At 45.7% G+C, this 27,262-nt stretch overlaps 1 protein-coding gene across 1 annotated transcript; it reads left to right on the top strand.

The window, feature by feature from the left end:
- Positions 1-2,029: 2,029 nt before the first annotated feature.
- Angptl4 (angiopoietin like 4) lies at positions 2,030-8,737 on the top strand. The gene is made up of 7 exons (XM_076919757.1): positions 2,030-2,521; positions 2,691-2,801; positions 2,928-3,045; positions 5,064-5,177; positions 6,212-6,307; positions 6,396-6,677; positions 8,067-8,737. Exons 1-7 carry the CDS (start codon positions 2,192-2,194, stop codon positions 8,246-8,248), a joined length of 1,233 nt encoding a protein of 410 aa, XP_076775872.1. The 5' UTR covers positions 2,030-2,191; the 3' UTR covers positions 8,249-8,737.
- The last annotated feature ends 18,525 nt before the right edge of the window (positions 8,738-27,262 follow it).

Genomic DNA, 27,262 nt, shown 5'->3' with positions numbered 1-27,262 from the left:
TCAGTCTGGCCAAAGGCCCAGCTGGTCAAGTGTACAAGCAGTGGCCTGCACGTCAGCCTTGGGGCATGCAGTTTCAGATTCCAGAGGTTTGCTGCTGGCTCCCAGCCCTGCTGACTCAACTTGGGGTTTTTTCAGTCAGTCTGCCCTAAGGGTCTTCTTGTCAGGCAGGTTTTCTGTGCCAGGCTCCTCTTCCTAGCAGGCTACAGGGGGACTGGCAGAAAAAGGAATACCTATGCAAACTTGTTGGGTAAAAACTTAGCCATGCAGCATAAACAAGGAAAGGTGTCAGCCCCACCCCCGTCCTTCTTTGTCCCTTTCCCCTGCTCAAAGGTAGGGTTTATCCACAAACTAGAAATACTCAGGGTCTAGGTTGTATGGAATGAGTGAATCAATGGATGGGTGTGGAAGAGAAGTCTTTGCAGGTGTTCTCTAGAGTGCTTGCTTTTTTTGTTGTTTTTTTTTTTGTTTTGTTTTGTTTTGGTTTTGGTTTTTCAAGACAGGGTTTCTCTGTGTAGCCCTGGCTGTCCTGGAACTCACTCTGTAGACCAGGCTGTCCTGGAACTCAGAAATCCGCCTGCCTCTGCCTCCCAAGTGCTGGGATTAAAGGCGTGCGCCACCACCGCCCGGCGAGTGCTTGCATTTTAAATTTAAATGATTTTTTTTTTAAATTGTGTGCATGTGTGTAAGTGCCCAAGGAGGTCAGTCACTACTTCTGGCGCTGGAGTTACAGGTGACTGTGAGCTGTTGGACTTGGGTCCTCTGTAAAAGCTGTAAATGCTCTTAACTGGTAAGACAGATCTCCAGCTCCTCCTGGCTTTTTCACTTGTTGTTTTATTTTGTTTTTGTTGTTGTTATTGTTTTGTGACAAGGTCTTCTTCCTGGATGGCCAGGAACTTCACTATGTAGACTCCCTCCAATCGCATCTGGCTCTGGGGTGCTGGGATTAAAGGAATACACCACTATGAATTGTTTTTGTTTTGTTTTGTTTTTGAAACAAGGTCTTGCTGTTTCAGCTTTGACTGGTCTGGAACTTACTGTGTAGAGCAGCCTAGCTTGTAGCTTGTACTGTTCTCCTGACTGTGTCCTGCATGTTGGGTTTACAAGTGAGTGCCATCAGTTTTGCTGTTGCTGTTGTTGTTTGGAGACCTGGTTCAGAGTAGCCCAGGCTCGCTTAAACTCACGTGTGTAGCTCAAGATGAATTAATTCCACACTCTTCTGCTCCCTGCTCCATGGGATGACAGTTGTCCTCAGACGCAAATCCTGCTTTAATGCAGGTAAATTCCAGGACACCGAGAGCCCTGGTGGTGGAGGACAAGCAACAGGAGGAAGCCTAGAGTTGCAATCTGTACAATGCAGGCAGAAATCCTAGCTATTGACTGTTTAGCCAGGAAGAGGCAAATAATTGAACAAGGGCGTTAGTGACCCTCACAAACACATCTGCAATGACGAATGCTTGAGCCGGAAAGAGCGTGGGAGCCAGAAAGGTCTCGGTGGAAGTGAGAGTTGGGGCAGGGGTTCCTGCCTGCTCTGGGGATTACAGATCCCAGGAAGCCTCCAAAAGGCAGGGAGCAGTGTTCTGGAATCCCCCACTTGCCATCTTAACTCAGCCGATCAGGGAGAGAACTCTCTGCCACGTAACTCTGCCCTACTTTGCTTCTGACTTGAGAAGGGGTCAGTCAAGAAGGCATCCACGTCCTGATTGACTTGTATGCCCTTTCCTCCACTGAACCAGGCTGGGAGCGGGATGCGGGCTAGGGTTGGGAATTTCCGGGCTTAGAATGAACCAGGCAGTGCAGAGATAGTCACGTCGCTCATGGGTCGCGAGGAAGGCCAAGCAGGCATCCCCAAGGACTCTTCATACACAGTAACAAAAACACACACACACACGCGCCCCCCCCCCCATAAACGCACCCTCGTAACGAGGCTTGTGGCACTGCACCCTAAAACTTGGCCGCTCGCTCCACCCCCGGGCCCCGCCTCCTAGGAGCTCCCTCCCACTCCCACACCCGCTTTATAAAATCGGGCTTTAGGTGCAACCGTGAAACGCTGATCAGCTGCAAGCTCCAGACCTTCTTCTGCACCAGAGCAAGCCTAAGCCTGAGCCGGCTCCTCCAGAACTCCAGCTACTGGGTCTTGAACTCTTGAGTCCCGTAGTCTTAGCGTTGCTGCACCCGAAGCCAACCCCCAATCATGCGCTGCGCTCCGACAGCAGGCGCTGCCCTGATGCTATGCGCCGCTACTGCGGGGCTGTTGAGCGCGCAAGGGCGCCCTGCACAGCCGGAGCCGCCGCGCTTCGCATCCTGGGACGAGATGAACTTGCTGGCTCACGGGCTGCTGCAGCTCGGCCACGGGCTGCGCGAACACGTGGAGCGCACCAGTGGGCAGCTGGGCGCGCTGGAACGCCGCATGGCTGCCTGCGGTAACGCTTGTCAGGGGCCCAAGGGGAAAGATGCACCCTTCAAAGACCCCGAGGATAGAGTCCCTGAAGGCCAGACTCCTGAGACTCTGCAGAATTTGCAGGTAGGCGCATCTACTAGGGTTCTTACTCTGCTTAGACTCGTTTGGGGGTCCTCCAGGAGCCGGGTGGAGAAGGGCCTCAAAGAGCAGACTGTGAAAGGGTGGAAGGGAGGGTAAATAAGAGGAGGTTGCAGACATAAAGCCAGGCTTCATCAATCTTGCGTATCTTCAGACTCAGCTCAAGGCTCAGAACAGCAAGATCCAGCAACTGTTCCAGAAGGTGGCCCAGCAGCAGAGATACCTATCAAAGCAGAATCTGAGAATACAGAATCTTCAGAACCAGGTAATGTTGCCCCAAATCAGAAAGAGGAAACACAAAACGAGGGAACCAGTAGCGGTGAAATGTGGCTAAGCAGTTGTTACAGCACGAGGCAAGAGATCTAACCACCCTTTTCCCGCCCTGTCTTAGATTGACCTCTTGGCCCCCACACACCTAGACAACGGGGTAGACAAGACTTCGAGGGGAAAGAGGCTTCCCAAGATGGCCCAGCTCATTGGCGTGACTCCCAATGCCACCCGCTTACACAGTGAGTATCTCTGGTCTTTTCTGTCATCTGGCAACCTCCCAACAGTTGCCATTCCAATCCTTACCCCTCCTGTCAGGTCCACCTTAATAGGAAAGAAAGACACTCTGGCCTTGGGTTCCTGTGGGCTCACTAGGCTCTAGTTAGCGGCTTTTTTATATATAGTACCCTCTTCACTTATGATCCTACTTGGCCAGACCACCCCACCATTCTTTCCCAGCAAGAATCTCCCCCAAAATCTTATTAGGCACTAACCAGAAAAGGTAGAGTAGAAGAGAAGAGGGAGCTGGAGTTTCAGGAGTTCTGGGAGATGGTGGTGTAGTTCAGGGCCACCATCTGAAGGAATCCAGGGGTGTGTGTGTGTGTGTGTGTGTGTGTGTTTCTGAGGTTTGGAATCCTCCAATGTCTCTTAATACAGATATAAAAGGGAAAGTCAGAGTAAGGACACTCCCACCCCAGTTCTCAGACTAGACACACTCTCTTACATCTTACAAATACAGACCCTTTGTCCCGAAAGCCTCCATCCAAACACATGCACATATACACCTCACAGTTTTTGCAATTTCTTGGTCTTATATTGTAGGTGCCCATGCTCAATATTTTGTTTCAAATTGAAGTGTGTGTGTGTGTGGGGGGGGGGGGGACAGACAGAGTCAGAGGCTCCCAGTTCCAACCCTGAGTTCGTGCCTATTGCTCACCCTGCTTGACATCTGTGGCTATTCACAGCCAACTAGGTGAAAGTTTGGATATCCCCCTTCACACCCTAAGGCTGGTTGCTGGCTTTCAGCCCAGTTGTCTTTAGACTTAATCCCTCCCCTGGCTTTTACTTAGACAGGTACCTAGGCATGGTGAGGGTCATGGATGAGCTCTCCCAGGGTTGGCAGGCATAGGTTCTGGATGGGTGATGCGGTGGAAGAGAAGAGCTGAGGGGGTGGTTTTTGTGGGTTTGGGACTCCCAGAGTCAGCCCAGCCAAGTGGAGGAAAGTTCAGAGCTGTGGAGACAAACAGCTGGCCCTAATGGAAACCACATGGGTGGCTTGGCAGTGTGCCTGTCCCGATTGGATGAGAGGAAAGTAGGGGAAAGGGAGCTGCCCAAGGGATTGGAAAGTACACTTCCCATCTTACTGGGTCTGCCCCCACTCCTGGCAGTGAGGATTGAGCTGGCTGGCAGAAAGTCCCTGCATGCCCCTCCCCCAGTGACCTTTCTCCTACTTTCCCTGGCTGGGCTGGGGGCGGTTCTTCCTGGATTTAGAGGACTTGTCAAGGCCAAGTTCTTTCTCTCCTCCTCTCCTCTCTTCTCTCTTTCTTCCGCCCCCCCCCTTCTTCTGGTAGCAGAGACAGCCATGCCCCATCCACACCCCAGCCTCGGTCTTCCTGTCCCACTGTCAGCATCTTTTACTAGAGTATCCCTTTGCTCAGTCAGCTCAGCTCTTGCCTTACCCCAGATCCATCCCTGTCCATTGTTTTACGTCTTCACTGAAACACTGGTTGTGGGGTAGGCTTTAGGTAGATACAGGTTCCTACTGTGGACAAGGTTCCTCCTCGTCCCTGGCCTTGAGAAGCTCTACTCAATGGGAGGAGTGGGGACATGCTCCAGATGACTTCTCATCGGCGACAAGACCTCCGTTCACTCTTGGCAGTCTAACAGGGTCTGAGAGAGTGGAACAGCAGCCTTTTAGAACCTGGGACCCAGAGAAATGAATGGGGAAATTGAATCCCTGGCATCAGGACCATGTGCTGATTCCCAATAGCAGGAAGGCATGATACACTGAAGAAAGGCTCAGGGAAAGAAGCCTTTGTGACCAAAGAGGGTAGACAAGCAGAGTGGGAAGAGGGAAGATGAATCAAGGTCCTCAGTGTGTCTTGTGAACCCTACTGGAGAAAGCTACAACAAGCTAAGAACGAGTTTAGGGAAACAGTCCTGGGGCTCATCCTCTTAACCCACCCCTCACACACACCTGTCTCCTGAAATCACTGGGGGCTTCTCTCCTGCTTCACTCTCTCCCTTTGTCTACTTTCAGGGCCTCCTCGGGACTGCCAGGAACTCTTCCAAGAAGGGGAGCGGCACAGTGGACTTTTCCAGATCCAGCCTCTAGGGTCTCCACCATTTTTGGTCAACTGTGAGATGACTTCAGGTAAGATATGCTGACCACCCAAGGAGCCTCCTTGCCATGCACAGCCCTGGTGTCATAAAACAAAGACAAGTATAGCTCAATGATACAGCACTTGCCTAGCTTGTATAAGCCCTTGGAATCCTTCCACAGTAACACACACACACACACACACACACACACACACACACACTATTATGCATCTTGTTGGATATAGCCTGTAGGATAGGAAATAGATATATCATCTTTTTTACTCATTGGCAGGCATAATCAAGCTCAGTGATAGGTTTTTGTGGTTAAGGTATACAGCTCTCCAGGCCTAGTCATCTACAGAGTGAGTTCAAGACCAGCCTGGGTAACTTAGTATAACCTTGTCACACAATAACGAAATATAAGTGAGCTGGGGGCACAGCTTAATGGGAGAGTGCCTGCCTAGCATGTACAAGACCCTAAATTCAATGCCTAGAAGCACAGCTGGATATGGTGACTTGTTCCTATATTTATAATCCCAGTACTTGGGAGGTTGATGCAAGACGATTGTTGAAAGTGCAAGGCCAGCCTTATCTCAGATAAATAAGCACAGAGTCTTCATGGGCTGAGACTAAAGCTCAAGTGGTGAAACGCTCCTCTAGAGTGTTTGAAGCCCTGTGTTCCATCTTCAACACTGTATATGATGGGTATGATAGTGCAAGTCTGCTATCCCCGAACTCTGGAGGTGGTAGCAGGATGATTAGGAGTTTGAGGTCATCCGCAGTTACATAGTGAGTTGAAGGACAGCTTAGGCTATAGGAAAATTTTGAGGTCATCCTTGGCTACAAAAGCATGTTCTAAGCCAGACTAAGGTAGAGACTCTGTTTCAAATAACAAAACACATCTACTACTGGTTCCTGCAGGCTCTTGGGATGGAAGTCTATTCTGATCCCACCCCCTGCGAGGAGTGATGCTTGTGTTGCCCCCCTCGGAATTGTATGGGAGCCTGATATCAGGCTTGGAAGCTAGGTAGAACTCTGTTTCCCTGTGAGAAGGGACTTCTGGTAACTTTTTGTCTTTCTGGACAGATGGAGGCTGGACAGTGATTCAGAGACGCCTGAACGGCTCTGTGGACTTCAACCAGTCCTGGGAAGCCTACAAGGATGGCTTCGGAGATCCCCACGGTAGGTGTTTCTCGGGAGGCCAGAGTCATGAAGCAAAGGGCACAAGAGCTGCCTGAGGCCGGCTCACAGATGATTTCTCTCGATTCAGGCGAGTTCTGGCTGGGCTTGGAGAAGATGCACAGCATCACAGGGGACCGAGGAAGCCAGTTGGCAGTGCAGCTACAAGACTGGGATGGCAATGCCAAATTGCTCCAGTTTCCCATCCATTTGGGGGGCGAGGATACAGCCTACAGCCTACAGCTCACCGAGCCCACAGCCAATGAGCTGGGTGCCACCAATGTCTCCCCCAATGGCCTTTCCTTGCCTTTTTCTACCTGGGACCAAGACCACGATCTCCGAGGGGACCTCAACTGTGCCAAGAGCCTCTCAGGTAAGCAGGTCTTATTCCCACTGTAGCCTCCATTCAGTCCCAAGGTGTGCACCCATGCCCCGCCCCCCTTTTCTCCTTACCTGCTGTGTGCCTATGGGCCAGTCACTGAGTTAATGTCTCCTGTTTTCAGTTTTCCTGTCTTTAAAGTGAGCATGGTGCCCACTTTTGAAAATTCAATTGAGGCCGGGCAGTGGTGGCGCACGCCTTTAAACCCAGCACTTGGGAGGCAGAGGCAGGCGGATTTCTGAGTTCGAGGCCAGCCTGGTCTACAGAGTGAGTTCCAGGACAGCCAGGGCTACACAGAGAAACCCTGTCTTGAAAAAAAAGAAAGAAAGAAAGAAAGAAAGAAAGAAAGAAAGAAAGAAAGAAAGAAAGAAAGAAAAGAAGGGAAGGAAGGAAAGGAAGGAAAGGAAGGAAAGAAAAGAAAATTCAGTTGAGAACACTTGTGGGTGGGTAGCTGGCATGGGGCAAAGCCAAGACAAACCCTTTTCTTATTCTTCTTCAATTCTGAGGCATAGGGTCTTGTGCCTCTTAACCAAACATTCTGCCACTGAGCTACACCCTGACCCCCTGGTATTTTTGTTTTTGTTGCCTGTTTGACACAGGGTCTCATACAGCTCCAGCTGGCCTTGAATTTGTTACATAGCTAAAGAGAACCTTAAAGGGTCAGCCTCTACCTCCTGATGCTGGATGTGCCATTGTGCTCCCAAGGATCAAACCCGCAACTTCATGCGTGATAGGCAAGCGCTGAGACAAATCAACTCCAGTACCAGCCCTCCTGCTTCATTTATTCAGACAGGATCAAACTATGTAGTGCAGGCTAGCCTCAAACTTCCTACCATACTGCTGAGCACTGTGATTACAGAGTTGTACCCATAAGCTCTGCTTCATAGTGTACCTCCTTGGCAGAGAACCTACCTAACATGAGTGAAGGCCTGGGTTCCAGTCCCCGTACCATACAAACCAAGCGTGGTGGTACAGTGTTAGCCGTCGCACTAAGAAAGTGGAGGCAGGTGAAGCAGAAGTTTAAAATTGTCTTTGGCCACATAGAGAGTTTGAGGCCAGCCTGATAAAAGACTCTGTCACAAAACAAAAATAGGACTTGTGAGATGGCTCAGCCAATAAAGGTGTTTAGCTACAAGCCTAAAGACCTAAGTTTGATCTCCAAGACCCACATAGTAGAAAGAGATCACAGACTCCCACAAGTTGTCCTCTGACCTTCACACCCACTGTGGCATGTACACACCCACACACATACACGGGAACACAAAAGAAATGCAATAAATTCTAAAGGTGTAAAATCCAAAGTTCATCTTGTCTCCAACTGTGCTCTCTCTCAGTATGGAAACCTAAGACCCTGACCACATCTTCTGTTCTCTAACCCTATAGGTGGCTGGTGGTTTGGCACCTGCAGCCATTCCAATCTCAATGGACAATACTTCCACTCTATCCCACGGCAACGGCAGCAGCGTAAAAAGGGGATCTTCTGGAAAACGTGGAAGGGCCGCTACTATCCACTGCAGGCTACCACCCTGTTGATCCAGCCCATGGAGGCTACAGCAGCCTCCTAGCCTCCTCACTGGAGCCTGGTTCGAGGCCTAAGAAGGCAGTGACTTTGGTTGTGGCCCTAAGGTATGGCCATTCTCTGCTAGGGGCAAGAGCCCTAAGTAGGGCTATCTGGAGTCTCGTGGACAGAGAAGAAGCGCATAACTGGAGAGACTGGAGGACCCCTTTTCCGTGTTGGGGTCTACAAGCATTGTTGTCTGAAACAGTCAGAGCAACAGGAAACAAATGACCCAGACCCAGAAAACATGGGCTCAAGGGGCATTGAATCTCACTTCTCGCCTACCAGAGAAGTTGGGGATGCAGAGGGACCACGTCGGTCGAACTAGCTGGGCCCTTAATGGCGGACTCGGTCATATTGACTGATTGGAGACAGGGTTCCCAGGAGCCCTGGATACACTCTTGGTGCTGTTGTGGGTGCTGTGGATGAACAGGTGCCAACTGTGCTTCCCAGGCACAGCTCACAGCATTTTTACAATAAAAACAACCTCAGAACATTTTGTTCTCTGTTGTTTCATTTGAGTTTTCAAAGAGAATAGTTTCAAAGTTCAAGTAAACACATTCCCTGGGTGGAGACCGTATTCCCAGACCCACTAAGGACAGGACTGGTTGGTTATTCCTTCCCAGTGATTTCAGCTTCCTTCTTTTAGTATTTCATGATGTGAGCCTCTCTTGTTTTTATTTCAAAATCTCAAAACAGGTCCAGGGAGATGGCTCAGTGATTAGGAACACTTGTCCTTACAGAGGGCCTGGGTTTGGCTTTCAGCCTCCACTCAGCAGCTACCAACGGCCTGTAACTCTAGTTCTAGGGGATCCAGCGCCTCCCCTAACCTCCACAGGCTCCTCAACATAAGTGATACACATGCTTGCTTATTCAAGATACTTCCTGTCTAAGCCTGATGGACTTAGTTCAAGCACCCAAACTTACATAAAGGTTAAAGGACAGAACAGACTCCACAGAGTTGTCCTTTGACCACCACACACAAGCCATGGCACTTGGGCTGTCACTCACACAGATACCATACACACAATAATTATGTGTTTTTTTTTAACTTTTAAAAATTAAAAATATAACTCATGTGGTTCAATCATTAGGGAAGCTGGTAATAGAGACAATTAAAACTTCTGATCAGCACCAGCAAGGGTACATGAATATCTCCAGCACCTGGGAGGTGGAGACAGGAGCTTTACAAGTTCTAAGCCAGACTAGACAACTCAATAAGACCCTGTATCACAAACAAGGAGGGATGCTGCAGATGTAGCTCAGCTGGTCATACTTGGCATGTACAGACCCTGGGGTTCCTTTCCCAGCACCACTGCATAAATAAAGTGTAGTGCTAGATAATACTGTACTGCTGGTATTTGGGAGGTAGAGGCATGAGGATTAGAAGCTGGGGTAACCTGGGCTACAAGAAAGAAAAAGAAGAGAGAAAAGCAAAATGAGATGAAGTTAATTTTAGAAATCATTAAACCTGATGTCATAATCCATAGTTATAATTTCAGCACTTGGGAAGCTGAGGCAGGGGGACCAGAATCACCATGAGTTTAAATCCAACCTGGGCTATATAGTAAGATCTTGTCTCACCGGGCTGTAGTGGCGTATGCCTTTAATCCCAGCACTTTGGAGGCAGAGGCAGGCGGATTTCTGAGTTCGAGGCCAGCCTGGTCTACAGAGTGAGTTCCAGGACAGCCAGGACTACACTTTTTAAAATTTATTTATTTATTTATCTATCTATCTATTTATTTATTTATTTATTTATTTATTTATTTATTTATATGTATGTATGTATGGGCAAATGTCTGCCTTGACGCTTGTATGAAGTTCAGAGGACTACTTGCAGGAGTGGAGCCTTTGTGTGTGTCTCGGGAATCCAGAGTCGGCAGCAGCCTCCTTCACCTGTTAGGCTATCTTGCCAGTGCCACAAAACCTTTTCTTACTTGGAGCTGAATAAGTGGCTCAGTGGTACAGTGTATTCCTAGCCTATATGAGGCCATGAGTTTGATTCCCCAGCAAAACACACACATACAGACACACACACACCAACACACGCCTTTCATTGACTCCATTATATCCAAATATTCCTATTTTAACATATGATCAATATTTCACAGAGTTTTTGCATTTTGAGACAAGGATTCCTATAGCCTAAGCTGGCTTCTAACTTGGTATGTAGCTGAGGCTTTCCTTGATCCTCCTGCCTCCACTTCCTGACTGCTTCAATGACAGGCTAGACCCACCCTTCCTAGCTTATGCTGTTGTTTAATTTCTTCTAAGTTATTCTGGTGTTTGTGTGTATTATCTGCTCCTGGCACTTCTCAGTTTGAAGCAACCATGACACACAGACTTACTGCACATGAGCCGCTGGCCAGTGACTGCCATACTGGGTAGCACATTGGTAGCATAACACTAACACAAGGTTTTCAGTAAATTCTTGACATTTTTTTACCATACCAGAAGGGTATGAGGGAAGAGGAGGGACAGACAGGAACACTGCTATATCACAGAGACACACTTGAGGCTGGTGAGATGGCTCACTAGGTAAAGGAGCATCCAGCGCGGGTACCGTGAATCAAACATGGGTCCTCTGCAAGAATAGCAAGCACTTCCAAAGGCTGAGACATTTCTCGAACTCCATTTTTAGTATTTTTAGAAATTTTCATGATGCCTTCCATACTGGCTAGACAAGTTGACGTTTCCACCATCCCTGTATATGGATTCACCTTTGTCATTATTCTCACCAGCACAGCATTGACTATTTTCTGCTTGCTTGGCTTTTTTTTTTTTTTTTTTAAACAAGGTCTGTCTCTGTAGCCCTAGCTGGTCTGGAACTCACCATGTATGTCAGGTATCAGGTTGTTTTTTGGTTTGTTTTTGTCTCTTGTCTTTTGACACAGGGTCTCCCTATGCATCCTTGACTGGCTGTCCTAGACCTTAATATGTAGGCCAGGCTAACATTGAATTCACAGAGATTCACCTGCCTCTGCCTCCCAAGTGGTGGAATTAAAGGCATACAGTGCTACACCAAGCCAGATTGTTTTCTGTTTGTTTGTTTTGTTTTTTGTTTTTTGGGTTTTTTTTTTTTTGTTGTTGTTGTTTTTTGTTTTTTGTTTTTTTGTTTTTTTTGTTTTTTTGGGTTTTTTTGTTTTTTTTTTTTTTAGACAGGGTTTCTCTGTGTAGCCCTGGCTGTCCTGGAACTCACTCTGTAGACCAGGCTGGCCTCGAACTCAGAAATCCACCTGCCTCTGCCTCCCAAGTGCTGGGTTTAAAGGTGTGCGCCACCACTGCCCGGCGTTGTTCTGTTTTTTTTAATAACTGCCTTTCTAGCTGAGGTAAAGTGTAGGGTTTTTGTTTAAAAATATTTACAAGCTGGAGTTACAAGTGGTTGTTGTGAGTTGCCTGAGGTGGGTACTAGGAACCAACTTGGGTCAAAAAGTAGTATGTGCTCTTACCAGCTGAGCCATCTCTTCAGCTCCTCGATGTCATTTTGGTTTGCATTTTTCTGACAGCTAGTTAGGTTGATTATTTTATCATGTTTATTGACCATTTATATCCCATCTTTTTATGCTTATTTCACCACCCAGTTTACGGATTGGATAGTTTGCTTTTGTTATTGTTTGACCTATTTATTGAGCAACTAAACATTCCGAGTCCTATGCCAGGCATCTGGCAAACTCTCCTGGACAGAAAGATCTCTGCCCTTTCTCACCTTAGCTGCCCTTCAAAGCATCTCCCATGTGAACATGTTGATGTTTAACTGGAAATCTAAATTGGAACACTTTTGAAATTAAAATGTGTTGTCAATACTTAAACTAGGCAGGAGACATAAGGCAGATCACTGGTAGGCACATCAGGATGTATTGACCCATTGTCAGAAAGTATGCACATGGAGCTGGAGAAGTGACTTAGCAGTTTAAAGTGCAGACTGCTCTTGCAGAGGAACAGTTTGGTTCCTAGAACCCATGTCAGGAAGCTTGAAATTATCTGTAACTCCAGCTCCAGGGATTCCATGTTGATGTCTGTGAGCATTGGCACTCACATGCGCTTATTCATACATAGACACAGTGCATGCAAATAAGTAAAAAATAAATGTTTTTTTTTTAAATGATTTTTTTTTTCCTGTGCATTGTAGTTGTATCTAAGTGAGGGCACTGGATCCCCTAGAACTGGAGTTACAGACACTTGTGAGCTATCATATTGATCCTGAGAATTGAATCCAGGTCTTCTGGAAGAACAGCCAGTGCTCTTAACCACTAAGCCATCTCTCCAACCCTTAAAAGAAATACTTTAAAAAACATAGACATGCCGGGCGGTGGTGGCTCATGCCTTTAATCCCAGCATTTGGGAGGCAGAGGCAGGCAGATTTTTGAGTTCGAGGCCAGCCTGGTCTACAGAGTGAGTTCCAGGACAGCCAGGGCTACACAGAGAAACCCTGTCTCAAAAAAAAAAAACAAAAAACAAAAAACAAAAAACAAACAAACAAAAAAAAAAACAAAAAAACAAAAAAAACATAGACATAAAGCTGGAAAATATTTCAGGATGGTGTGCTCACTGAGCATGTCTTAGGTTCAACACACAGCATGGGGTGTGGGGAAAGACAAAAATAAAAGTCAAGGGTACACCAGCCTATACTTTTGTCTCAGAAAATCTATACTTAGCATTTGTGCATTAGATATGTTTTATGTAAATTTTACTTTAAAAAATCAGACTTTGTGAGTCTGATACTGGTACATGCCTGCAATTCCAGAATTTGGAAGGTGGGTGGAAAGACAACCAAGATAATCCCTGGCTGCCTAGTGAGATGGAGGCCAGCCTGGGCTATGTGAGACCCTGTCTCAAAAACAAAAAAACCCAGAGTGTTTGTCTTGCATGCATGAAGCTCTGGGTTTCTAGAACAACACTCTCTAATCATAATATTCTTAAAATGACAGTATTTGGAAGGTGAAGGTATGAAGATCAAGAGTTTAAAGTCAGGGCTGCAGAGATAGCTTGGGGTTAAGAGCACTGGCTGCTCTTCCAGGGACCATGGGTTTGATTTCTAGCATCCACTTGGTAGTTCACAACTATTCATAATTCCCATTCTTGGGTATCTGACTTCCTCTTCTGGCCTTCATATGCATGTGGTGAACAGACTTAAATGCAGGCAAAACACTCATACACCTTAAAAGTTAATTAAAAGATTATCACATACACACACATAGAGGATAGAGGAGAGAGAGAGAGAGAGAGAGAGAGAGAGAGAGAGAGAGAGAGAGAGAGAGAGTGAGAGAATGAAACTATATCACTCTAGAGGGAAGGAGGGAAGGGAATTAGTTCCGGGCAGAGTACCTGCCCAGTACACACAATGCAAATGCGGTGACACACATCTGCTACTTGGGAGGCTGAGGCAGCAGACTCACAAGTTTGAAGCCAGGGTCAACTACACAGTCAGTTCCAGGCCAGCCTGAGATACAGAGGAACCCTATCTCAAAAGTCAAAGCCAAGTAAAAACAAAACCACCAAAATGATAGGTTGGGGCTGTATCTTAGTGGTAGAGCACTGAACCTACCTGACATGCATTAAGGCAGCATTTAGTTTTATCCCCCCAAAACTGAAGGGGGACATTTTTTCAAAATGTAGTTCCATGTACACACATATACATATATATGTGTGTATATGAGTTCATATGTGTGCATCTGTGTGAGAGTGGTGGGTACAATGTACATGTGAAGGCTAGAGGTCAACTCTACACATAACTTTTTGCAATCTACTTTTAATAAGGGTTCAATCTCTCCTCTAGCCCACCACCCAGCTGAGGTAGTGAAGAGAAAAGTTGTTAGGATAAGAGGAAGTGGACTGTTCAGCAATAGTTCTTTGGGGGTGAGCTGAATCTTTTTTTTTGGCAGCAGTTCAGTCCTGTAACAACCACCAAATATGACTCAGCAGCTGCAAACCAGTCCTCTAAGCAGGTAGATAACATACTTGAACCAGCAACTGTAGTTCAATCCCCAAGAAACCACCAGGCTCAACAACTGGCCTGACCCGAGGCCATTGGAAAGGCAGGCTGCTTCAGGAACCCCACAAGCTGTTCTTTGGTGACTTTCTCTCAACAGCGGTGTTACTCGAGTTGTTAGCAAAGAATAGGAAGGTGAGGTAAACCAAACCAATGCTCAGTGCTCCCACTGTCTGTGGGTCATGTTTATACTCCTTTATCAAGTGTCCTTTCACGTTTCCTATATTGAAACATCCTCTCACCTGTTTCTGCTTCAGAAAAATGTTTCTACTTTAGCACCTGTGTGTCCCAGCAAACCATCATTTGACATAACTAACTTTCTAAAGAAAGTAGAAGTTTCCATGTAAGTCAATAGTGGTGCCTTTAATTATTCTCTGATTTATTTCTTGAAATAGGATGTTTCATTGAACCAGGAGCTCATAGATTAAGCCAGGCTGGCTGGCCAGCATGTATTAGGGACCCTACTCTTCCCCAGTTATGGTTGCTGCCATCTTAGCTGTTGCTTGCGTCTTTTTTGTTTTGTTTGTTTTGTTTTATTTTTAACATTTTATGTAGTGTGCGATCTTTATGCACAGAAGAGGGCATCGGATTGGATCCCATTACAGATGGTTGTGAGCCAATGTCTGGATGTTGGGAATTGAACTCAGGGCCTCTAGAAGAGCAACCAGCATGCTTAACCTCTGAGCCTCCTCAGCTTTTTAAATGGAGTGCTGGAGATTTAGATGCAGATCTTCATGCTTGCTTGTATAGCAAGAATTTTTACCACCTAGATCATTTTCCTAGTTACCACCAATACCTGACTCGTTTTAGAAAGAGAGTCAGAGTCTCAGATTGTTCTTCAGACGTGCTGTGTAGTCAAGGTTGACTTTGAACTCCTGATCCTCCTGCTTGTGCTTAAGGAAGGCCAGATAGGGCATCAGATCCTCTAGAACTGGAGTTACAGCTGCCACGTGGGTGCTGGGAATAAACCCGAGTCTTCTGGGAAAGGAGCCAGCATTCTTAACACTAAGCCATCTTTCTACCCCCATGAGTGAATTTATTTATTTATGTACTTATTTACTTATTTGTTTGTTTGTATGTATATGAGACATGGTCTCTCTACATAGTTCTGGCTGTCCTGGAACTCACTATGTAGATCAGGCTAGCCTCAAATTCTCGGAGATCCTCCTGCCTCTGTCTCCCAAGTGCTGGGAGTAAAAGCATGCACCATCACATTTGGAATAAAAAACGTTTAAAACGTCTGCTCTTCAGGCATTGTGGAATGCCATCTTTACTTTATGAGCCATCTTGCCAGACCATGAGTGGCTATTATTAGGGCTAAAGAGAGGCCAGAGACATAGCTCAGTGCTTAAGAGCATTTGCTGCTCTTACAGAGTATCTGGGTTCAGTCCTCAGCATTCACAGGGTAGCTCGAAACCATCTGTAACTGCACTTCCAGGAGTTTTGATGCCTTCTTCTAGCTATAAGCTTGTGGTGCACATATATACATGTAGGGAAAACATTCATACACAATTTTTTTTTTATTTAAAGAAGGCTAAAGATGCATAATTTGGCAATTAACCCACAACATGTGTGCGCATATGTGTGTATTGAGACAGGGTTTTTTTCCTTAGCCCTGGCTGTCCTGGAACTCACTCTGTAGACCAGGCTAGTCTCAAACTCTGCCTACCTAAGCTTCCCTAGTGCTGCATTTAAAAGTGTGCTGCACTATACCTGGCTGGACCAACAGCATTTCAACTGTCTGCAATTTTGAGTTGTAGTCAATCAATTGGTCTCATAGAATCCTTAACTCAGGTGTGACATTTTCCTGGGAACTCCGGCTCACAACCTGTAGTTACCTTGAAGTCCATGCAGATTGGAGCTTCACAGGATAAAGCATCCCAAAGATGAAAGCAGTTTTCTGTGTGGGGAAGGCTGCCCCCTGGAGAAGGTCATCCTGTAGGAAACTAAATCGGTCCCCTCCATAGCTAGTGATGATGCTAACAGACACTATTAATGAACTATAGTTTAATAGACTGATATCTTCTTATCAGCCACCAGAGAGGAGGAGCTTGGACCATGTCTAGACCAAGGCTGCTTAATTATGCACACATCTTGCCCTTGCCCTAATTCTTTCTCCATCTAAAACCAAAAGTTGTAGTGGCCTAGAACTGGCTATGGCCTCAAGCTTCCTTTGATCCTCCTGCCTCAGCTTTCATAGTAGCTGGATTATTGGCATGCACCACCATGAGAGGTCTCCTTTTGTTTAACTCTTTGCTGTCAGATTCTACCTGCCATGAGATTACTGAGACTTTGTCTCTTTCAGTGCTGAATTGCCAGAACATAGTAGGCATTAAAGGATGGATTAAAAGGCTTTTCTTGTCTTTATCTTCCTAATATTTTTCTAAAAGGTTTTTAATCAAACAATTAATATGATCTCACTTGTTTTTAAAACTCCCTCTGAGACAGAAGAGGTTATATGTGCCTGTCATCCTTAGCACTTGGAAATAGGAGGCAGGAAGATCCGTTTAACCGCATCCCTGATACATAGTGAGTTCAAGGCCAACTAACTAGGTCTACCTGAAAAGCTACTTAAATACTCTTTCACTGGCTTTAGAAAAAACAGTGGCCTGTGAGTGATGAGGGCAAAGGAGGGAAAGCCAAGCTGGTGGAGATAATTCCTCAACTGTAATTTAGTCTTCTTAAATATGTAAAGTTAATAATCAAGATTAGCTGAGGAATGCAGGAGGATGAGGGACAGAATGAGGCAGTTAAGGGGTAGAAAGGAGTTAGGATGCCCCAAACCCAGAATAGAAACAAGTATTATTTAACTACCATGGGGGCTCTGCAGTTATGTTATTCTTCACTCAACGGATGGTCAGTACAAGAGTACAGCAATAATGTGTGCACAGTCCCCACCCTCTTGGTACTAATCATTCCGTTAATGACTACAGAAACTTAAGTGAGGGCTGCTTGTGTGTGACTCAGTGGCTAAGCAATTGCCTATAGGCCCTAGGTTTGGTCCTAATCACTATAAAGAGAAACAAAACAAAAAACTAAATAGATCAAGAAAGTGATGCATATTTTGTGGTTAGTAACATTGTGAGAGACAGCAGTACATTTGCAGTGTAAGCTTTCCTTAGATGTTAGACCATATTAACCATAATGGTCTTAAATGCATTTGTATACCAAAACACCATTCTGTATATTAAAAAAAAAACCACAAAGTAAAAATAAACGATCTGTTTCTCTGTCTCCAGAGTTTCTGTAGTTCTGGAACTGAATATAAAGACCAGGTTGGTCTTGAGTTCACAAAGATCTGCCTGCAGCATCTTCTGAAAGGGTCTTATGTAGGTCCTGTTGGCCTAGAGATTGCCATACACTATATATGCACACACATATACTTGTGATTCTGGTTATAAAACTCAGGGGTTTGTTCCTGTTAAGCAAGCATCCTTTTCATCTATTTCTTTAGTTGGCATATTGGGCCAACTAGGTTAGCCTTACCTGTTCAGCTGCCAGAGCCTGGGTTTTTCCCCAAACTTCAGTTACAGCACCAATTTCCAATGTAACATTTCCCTCTTACCCTGCTTCATCCTCTATACAAAATTTATCACCCTATTGCTTTAACATATGCTTAAGCTGGGTATAGGGACATACATCTTTGACCTCAGCTACTGAGGCAGAGTCAAGCAGATCTCTGTGAGTTCAAGACTATCCTAGTCTCAATAGTGAGTTCTAGGACAGGCAAGACTACACAGAGAAACCCTGTCTCCAAAAATCCTTAAGAAAAGATGGATGAAAATGATGAAATGTAGAAAAAAAGATTAAATTAATATGGTGGGGAAAGGAATAAAGTACTTCATGTCTCACCTTTGGGGTACTGACATCAGCTGTAGATTAAGAGAATTGGATCAGGAAGTGTATCTAACTAGGGATGAGGTGATAACTTGGTGGTGTGCAGTCATAGGGACCAGGGTTTGGATTCCCAGCACCCACACAAAGCCAGGTATTGTAGGGAGCCACCGTTAGCGGTGATAACATCCGCCATTACAAGATGGCGCTGGCATCCTGTGCTCTCACAAATAAACAACTAACTGCGCAGGTACAAGAGGCGAAAGCGCACCAAAGTCACTGCCAATCCCGAGGCGTAACAAGGGGTGATGAGTGAACACGCCACTCTAGGGTACATATAGCAGTGCCTCTTCCGGGTTCGGGGTCTTTCCGATTCTACTGACACAAGAATAAAGCCTCGCTGTGATAACTACCCGAACACTGCCTCTCGTGTCTCTTTCGAGGGCGAAGGGGACTCAGAAGGGGCCCGGAATATCTGGTGCCGAAACCCGGGAATTTCAAGGTGCTGCGGAGACACCCCCCCCCCCCCCCGAGATTCAGGGCGGGTTAAAAGACTACAGGATCAAGGTACGTCTCTGAGAGATATGTTTGGGGTGGAAGCCTTGGTTGCGAGCGGATTTTCACTCATTGCCGCCGCTGCACTAGTTGGCCTCTTGTTTGCATTGCTTTCGTTTTTAGCTTATTTGTGTTGTGGGTATCCAGCTTGTAGCACAGCTATTAGGGCAAGTCAAGAGGTTTCAGGAGAGGTCCACTCCAGGGTATCAGAAACAGAGCGTGTTAGCCGGCATCAGGCCAAGGAGCCTGGGGAAAAAGATCAGGCCAAGGAGCCTGGAAAGGAGAAACAGGCAAAAAAGCCTGGGCAACAGAGGCAGGCCAAGGAGCCTGGTCAAAGAAAAGAGTACTCAAAAGGAACAGGGGCCACTGCAGGGCCTGTTAAGGTTAAGGACCCTTCACCGGCTGATGAAGAGAGAGTGGAGGTCAAAAGGACCCCCCTATACCCCATTAAGGAGCTTGCCGCCATAAGACTAAGAAAGACCTTGAGCCCCTTGGCCCGGCCCTTGCCTCCGGCCTATGCCCTGGGCAGTGTCTCTAATTCATTTCTCAGCCCAGGAGATCGGAGACAGCTACAGCTTGCATTTCCGGTCTTTGAAGTGGCAGAAGGAGCACGTGTTCATGCCCCAGTAGAGTATAGGCAGGTCAAAGAATTAGCTGAGGCAGTACGTGCATATAGAATTGGGGCTAATTTTACCGTATCCCAAGTGGAGAGGTTAAGTGCAGCTGCTATGATGCCAGGAGACTGGCAGGACACAGTGAAGGCAGTACTTAACAATATGGACCAATACCTAGAGTGGAAGGCCTTGTGACACGAGGCACTGCAAGCACAAGCCAAGATTAATGCAAACATTGAAGGTCAACAGTTATGGACTTTTGACATGCTGGCAGGAGTTGCCGCACATGCCAATGACCAGACCGCTCACCCTTGGCAGGTATACGCACAAATAGCGACAGCTGCTGTTAAGGCCTGGAAGTCTCTCCCCAGGCGAGAAGGCAGTAACCTTTATTTGTCCAAGATAATTCAGACATCTAATGAGTCCTTCTCTGACTTTGTGGCCCACATGACTGAGGCAGCTGGCAGAATTTTTGGGGAACCAGAGCAGGCAATGCCATTGATAGAACAAATGGTCTTTGAAAATGCCACAGCTGAATGCCGTGCAGCCATTGCTCCTCGGAGAGCCAAGGGATTACAAGAATGGTTAAGAATCTGTCGCAGCTTGGGAGGTTCCCTTACTAATACAAGACTTGCAACAACAAATTTAGAGATGGCTACTGTCCTTCTCCAAGGTCAGGGACGCGATAGACCCCCGCCATGGCCTGGGAGGGGAGCTGTCTGTGTTTTTCCACAGGCTGAAGACAATCCAATTTGGGTCCCCATGAGGTTGGTGTAGACCGTGAAGAATGAAGCTAGATTGCAAGATAACGGCTCTTATTCTCCTGATGCTGATGTTCGATTTGGAGATAAGTATATCACTATGGGCCATAGTTAGATCTTGGCCTGTTCCCATGCCAGTACATTCAAATTCTGCAGTGCTGCCGTTGTTTACAGCTACTGAGTGTTACATGGATGCCCCGTGCTCTCGGCGTACCCACCAGCAGCCTGAGTTATATAATGCTACAAGTTTTCCATTAAACTTTACACTTTGTTTTGTGGCAGCAAGCAAGGATAATAAGACAAGTAAACTACATACACCTTGTATAATTCTTAAGAAAGCTACTCTTGCTAATTGGGTGGATCCTGTGACTTACAGTAAGGTAGAGACAAGAGTGCTAGGGGCTGTCTTGAATCAGATTAGTTCAGGACAGATAGAAGGACCGGGAAATATGGGTCTGAATTCATCAGCACCTATAAACATTACCACCACCATGATTAGAAGTAATGTTACTATAATTAAGAGGTCCAATTGGCTTATCAATAATGCCACTTCGAAACAGATGATACCGTGGTGCTATCCAGATTTGTCCTTTCCAGTAGTGTTTTCACCTTGCCAGTCTAAGATTAAACCCAAGAGACAAATTGCCAGAAGATTTAATTTATCCCCTCCTCTCGATTTGGCTATAATGAATAATACAAGTAAGAACACTGACATAGAAAATATTTGGCCCTTTTATCAATGGGTGTTGAGTAATGAGGCTGGAGCTAGTGCCAGTGTATCTGCCTTTGCCTTGTTGAATGGTATATTTCATGAAGTACAAAATGTTTCAGCTACACGATCTAATATCTCTAGCCATTTGAATAACATTAAAATTAATAAGGTGTTTAGGAATACATCTGCACAACCGGTGTCAGTGTGTGTGGACCCCCCATTTTTCTTTATGTTATCCAACTTTCAAAATAATTCTTATATCTTAGATTATAAGAATGTTACATGCTTTTTAACACAATGCTAGAATGGATCATTAGACCTAGCCTTGGTTATGCACATGCCTACCTTTGTGCCCATTCCAGTAGAAGCTGATCCTGAAACTTTCCCTATTACATCATTAATAAGACATAAAAGAGACTTTGACATTACTGCAGCCATTATCACTGCTATTACCATCTCTACAACTACAGCTGTGACAGTTGACATAGCCATGGCTAATCAAGTTACAACAGCTACTGTTGTTAATCAAATTTCAGAAAGGACTTCTGAGGCTTTGACCACTCTACAGAAAGTGGATACATACTTGGCATCAGGCATCCAGTTGGTCAATCAGAGAGTTGATTTGCTCCAAGCCCATGTGGAGCAGCTCACAGATGTGGTTCAGATGAGCTGCGTGTCAACAACCCCACATCTATGTATTACACCTCTGAGATTTATGAATGATACATTTATTCAAAGCCATAATCTTTCTGCTTTTTTACAAGGGAATTAGAATGGGGAGTTGGACCAGATGCAACAACAATTGATGGCTCACGAGTGGACCCTGTTACCCCTGACGATTTTACTTCTTGGCTTACCTCTGCCTTTTCTTTCTTTCTTAAATGGTGGGGATAGGCCTGTTTGGTGCAGCCCTATGTTGTGGATTAGTGTTCATGTTATGGTTGGTCTACAAGCTCAGAGCCCAACAAAAACGTGACAAGGTCGTTATTGCCCAAGCACTCATAGCCTTGGAGCAAGGATCTCCCCCTGAAATTTGGCTATCTATGCTAAGAAAGTAACTGATGACTGAGACCCTCAGTCGATGCGCCCCAAGGGTTCAGCCCATTACACTGGGTCGATGAGAGGTCTAAGTCCAGCCAGCCCTTGCCTGAATAACTGTGGTACCTAAATATTTAGAGGTGTTTGCGAGTGGGTACTTGACAGAGAATGTTCCACGTGTGTAGATAGATTTACCGAAAGTATGCCTGATTACACAAAGGTTTGATGCCAAAACCTCCTCTCCGCGCACGGACGGTCGCCAGGCGCTCCAGAGTAGAGGCTCCCTTTCCCCATCAAAAGACATCGAGATGGGTATGGGAAGTATTACTCTTTACACGACGACAAGAGAAGAAACCCATTACAATATCTCATTTTACACAGGGGATCAGGCCTCTGCTTTCCCTCACTGAGTTGGTGCCGCACTTGATAGACAAAAGGCTGTTCCATCTTAATAATATAGATAGGGGGAGATGTAGGGAGCCACGGTTAGCAGTGATAGCATCCGCCATTACAAGATGGCGCTGGCATCCTGTGCTCTCACAAATAAATAACTAACTGCGCAGGTGCAAGAGGTGAAAGCACGCCAAGCCACTGCCAATCCCGAGGTGTAACAAGGGGTGATGAGTGAACAGCCAATCAGAAGTGAACACGCCACTCTAGGGTACATATAGCAGTGCCTCTTCAGGGTTCGGGGTCTTTCCGCTTCTACTGATACAAGAATAAAGCCTCGCTGTGATAACTACCCGAACACTGCCTCTCGTGTCTCTTTCGAGGGCAAAGGGGACTCAGAAGGGGCCTGGAATAAGGTATGGCAGTGTGTACTAGCACTTTCAACTCTAAGGGTCAAAGACAGCTAGATCTCAGTAGCCTGCTGACCAGCTGTTCTTAGTTAGGGTTCATTGCTGTGAAGAGACACCATTTTCAAGGCTTAACTCTTTTTTTTTTTTTTTTGGTTTTTCGAGACAGGGTTTCTCTGTGTAGCCCTGGCTGTCCTGGAACTCACTCTGTAGACCAGGCTGGCCTCGAACTCAGAAATCCGCCTGCCTCTGCCTCCCAAGTGCTGGGATTAAAGGCGTGCGCCACCACCGCCCGGCAAGGCTTAACTCTTATAAAGGAAAACATTTATTTAATTGGGGCTGGCTTACAGTTTCAGAAATTCTGGCCAGTATCAGAATGGCAGGAAGCATGGCAGCATGCAGGCACACCTGGTGCTGGAGTAGGTGCCAAGAGTTCTATATCTTGACCCACAGGCAGCCAGGAGAGGATTATCTTCTACAGGCTGCTCCACAGGTAGAAACTCTTCCATCCTGGGTGGAGTTTGAGCAATAGAGGACTCAAAGCCCATCCCCACAATTAAACATTTCTTCCAACAAGAACACACCTGTTAATGATGTCACTCCCTATGGGCCAAGCATTAAAATACATGAGTCTATGAGGGCCAATCCTATTCAAATCACTATAGCAGCTAATAAAGCCAAATTATTGAGATTCAGGTTCAATGTTCAAAACTAAGATGGTATTCTATTGAAGAAGACACCTGACATCAATCTTTGCCCTTCACATGTTCTCTCTCTCTCTCTCTCTCTCTCTCACACACACACACACACACACACACACACACACACACACACATATGAAGAAAGCAGTGTTTGTAGTTAAGTAGTCAAAGTCAACTGCCATCTCACTGATTGTTATCTCCGCTCTGGTTCTTCAATGTGGTCCAAGAAAGTTATCATCATCTTGCTTGAGGACACTAGTCCCTATCTATAGACATCATTTTTGCTCTGGGTTGCAGCCTTGCTTCATCATAGATACTTGCTGTCACAAACAAGAAGGTAGATACATGTAGTTAGTGTAACAGAAGTTATATTGTATTATGCTGAGGGTCACTACACAACGCTCACACTCTAAATTCCTAACTACAGTCCGACGCCTGTCTTCCGAGGCTGCTCACCTGTGTATCGTAGCTGAGGGTCAGGTCTAGTCTCTAACAGAATCCTCTGATTTGAGGCTCAGGATCCTAGAGGAGATTCTCTGGCAATGGGCCAAATCAAGGAGGCGTTTAGTCTCTGCTTGTGTACTGTCCAGGGGGCATCATGGGGCTCTTTTTTTTTTTTATTTTTAAAGATTTTATTTATTTATTTTATGTCCGTGAGTACACTGCAGCTGTCTTCAGACACCAGAAGAGGACATTGGATCCCATTACAGAAGGCTGTGAGCCACCATGTGGGTGCTGGGAACTGAACTCAGGACCTCTGGAAGCACAGTCAGTGCTCTTAACTGCTGAGCCATCTCTCCAGCCCCCATCATGGGGTTCTAAGACTGTGTCTGTTTATCTTGAGTGAGTGATGTCACTGAGTTCTGGTTATTGGGTACATCCAGTCTTGGGTGTGATGGGGATCCTGAGTAAGGTAATTTTACATGTCTAAAGGCATTTTTTACTATGCTCATTACACTTGCCCTTATCTAGAGGTGGGAAGTAATGCAGCATTTTGCTTTCCTTGGACTCCAAGGTGATCACAGGTTTAAGTCATTGACTTTACTTTGTGCTTTCAGCCAAGAAGTGGGAAATCACATAAGCTAGACAGACTAGACACTCCTTGGATGATTAACATGCTTTTGCAGCCAAGAAAGAGTCTTTATCCAAAGCAAAGGAGACAACACAAAATGAAGGCAGAAATACCAGGCTTTCCTCTTACCCTCTATTAACCCGTGGGCCTAGGTGAGGAGTGCTGTGGTCTGACACCCCTTCACAGCACAGCTCTAGCCATTTTGTTTTATGCCTGCCAGCTATTTCATATTGGTGCTGTAATATGCCTTCCAGTCATTGATACAGAGAAATAACTTGACTCAGAGCAGGGTCATGCTGACCATATCCTCTGTTATATTCTGTATGTGGTTTGTTAATCTTAAGAAATTCCAGAAAGCTTTACAAGTTAAAGGTCAATATGAACTGGGTTTGTTGTTGTTGTTGTTGTTATTTTTTGGTTTTTTTGTTTTGTTTTGTTTTTTGTTTTTTGTTTTTTGGAGACAGGGTTTCTCTGTGTAGCCCTGGAACTCACTCTGTAGACCAGGCTGGCCTCAAACTTAGAAATCCACCTGCCTCTGCCTCCCAAGTGCTGGGATTAAAGGCGTGTGCCACCACCGCCCAGTGGAACTAACACATTTTAATAAATGGGTTTTGTTTGTTAAGCTTTCTTTTTTTTTTTTTTTCTTTCTAAAAATTTCTCTTATGGGTCATCGTTTTGTTTTTCTTTTCTTTTTTTCTCTCTTCTTCCTCCTCCTCCTCCTTGTTGTTCTGGAACTTGCTTCATGGACCAGACTGGCCTCAAATTTACAGAGATCCAGCTGCCTGCCTCTGCCTCCCAAGTACTGAGATTGTGCAACCATATAATGTGATTGTGTATGCACTTCAGGGTTTATATGTACCACATGAACACAGGACCCTAAGGCATCAGATTCCCTGGAACTGAAGCCACCATGCTGGTGCTGAGAATCAAATCTGGGTCCTCTGTAAGAACAGAAAGCCATCTTAATGGATGAGTTATCTCTCTAGTCCCTTATTCTTGGTTGCTTTACTAAGGGCCTCAAACTCCCTATGTGGCTGAGGATGACCTTGAACTCCTGACTCCCCTAATGGCATGTGCCACCACACCTAGTTTATGTGTATATTAAGCAAGAACTCTTATCATTTGAGTTCCATTTTCAGCCCCAAAGCAGCTTCTAAACACCTGTTATAGTGCCAGTAATAATTTTCCCCTGACTTCAGTGCTAAAGATTGAAATCAAGCCTTTGCATTCTAGTTAATTTAGCTTCGGGCTTGAGAGATTGCTCAGTGGTTAAGATCACTGGCTGCTCTTACAGAGGACCCAGGTTTGATTTCCAGTGCCCACATGGTGGATCACAACTGTCTGTAACTTCAGTCTCAAGGAGCCAACATCACCTCTGACCTCTATGAGCACTGCAAATATATAGTGCACAACATGCAAACAAAACACACATACACATGAACAAACAGCTGCACTGCTGTTCCTAACTATCCCTCCCAACCTCTGAATATCTGTTAAACAAAGACTTCATGACCCAAGCATGGCCCAAGTGATCCACATAATCTCAAGAATACATAAGCAGAGGAAGAAAATGAGATCAGAGAGGGAACTTCTAAGTTACCAGCGTACAAGAGAATCAGTTCAAAGTTGATTGCATGAGGTGGAACGTCTTTTAATCCCAGCACTGGTGTGTGTGTGTGTGTGTGTGTGTGTGTGTGTGTGTATGTGTGGCAGAGCCAGGTGAATCTCTACACAGCAAGTTCTAGGCTATCTGGAGCTACACAGGGATACCCTGTGTCCAAATAAACAGAACAACAAAAAAGGAAGTTAGTTCAAAGTAATCCATAAATACACATTGTTAGCATTCCTTCTAGGCTCCGTCCCAGTTACCTGGCAATAGCTAGGTATGCCTGACTCACTAGAAAAGGGGCTTTTTGCCCCACTCCTCTTTTTTGGGGTTGTTTTTGTTGTTTTTTGAGACAGGGTTTCTCTGTGTAGCCCTGGCTATCCTGGAACTCACTCTATAGACCAGGCTGGCCTCGAACTCAGAAATCAATGTGCCTCTGCCTCCCAAGTGCTGGGATTAAAGGGGTGCGCCACCACTGCCAGGCACCTCTTTGCTCTCTTATCCTCCTACTTTCTAGGCCTTCTCTCCCGCCCTCCAAGTACTCCTGGCTAGCCTCTCCTCTAGAGACTACCCCCCCACCCCACCCCCCATCCCCGTCTCTACTCCTGCTTCAATTTGAAGCTAGCCAGGTAACAGGAGGCCTTGTCTCAAAATATAAACAGACAAAAAAAAAAAAAAAAAAAAAAAAAAAAAAAAAGCCGTGCAGTAGTGGCAAACTACTACCCATTTGGGAGGCAGGGAAAGGAGCCTGAGTTTGAGGCTAGCCTGGTCTACAGAGCAAGTTCCGGACAGCCAGGGCTACATGGAGAGACTCTGTCACAAAAAACCAATGAAGAAAAAAGAAAAAGGAAACCAGACAGGTATGGTCTGATTCGTATCACCAATTCCAGTCTAGCTAGGGTTTCATAGTGAAAATGTGTCTTAAAAAATATGAGTAATGGTGAAAGCAAAAAACAAGAGAACTTTTCAAGAAGAGGAATAAAAATGCCTAGGATCCTCATTTGTTTTGGAGGTACTGACATAAGCTTTAGGTTTAAACAAAGAACTGGGACACTGCAAACCAGAGAAGGCACCCCAATCAACACACATACGCCCGGAAATGGTCATTTATGGGGCTAGAATAAGAGGCCAGAGGAAACCCACTGATCTATGATGTCATCAGGACGTTTAAGTCCGTAACATCACCTAGAGGTAGCTCAATTTTCCTTCCCCTACAGGTCCGCTGGAAGGCCGAGTCAGAGTCCAGTCTCTCATTGGTTATGCACTCTGTCAATCCACTTCATTGTTCAAGTCTTCCGCCCCGCCTTCCCCCATCTGCTTTTGATAGGCTGCTGAATCTGTC

The sequence above is a fragment of the Arvicanthis niloticus genome, chromosome 22 (assembly GCF_011762505.2).
Source record: "Arvicanthis niloticus isolate mArvNil1 chromosome 22, mArvNil1.pat.X, whole genome shotgun sequence".
Lineage (NCBI taxonomy): Eukaryota > Metazoa > Chordata > Mammalia > Rodentia > Muridae > Arvicanthis > Arvicanthis niloticus.
The sequence above is the reverse complement of the archived record's forward strand: the minus strand, read 5'-3'. Positions and strand labels throughout refer to the sequence as shown.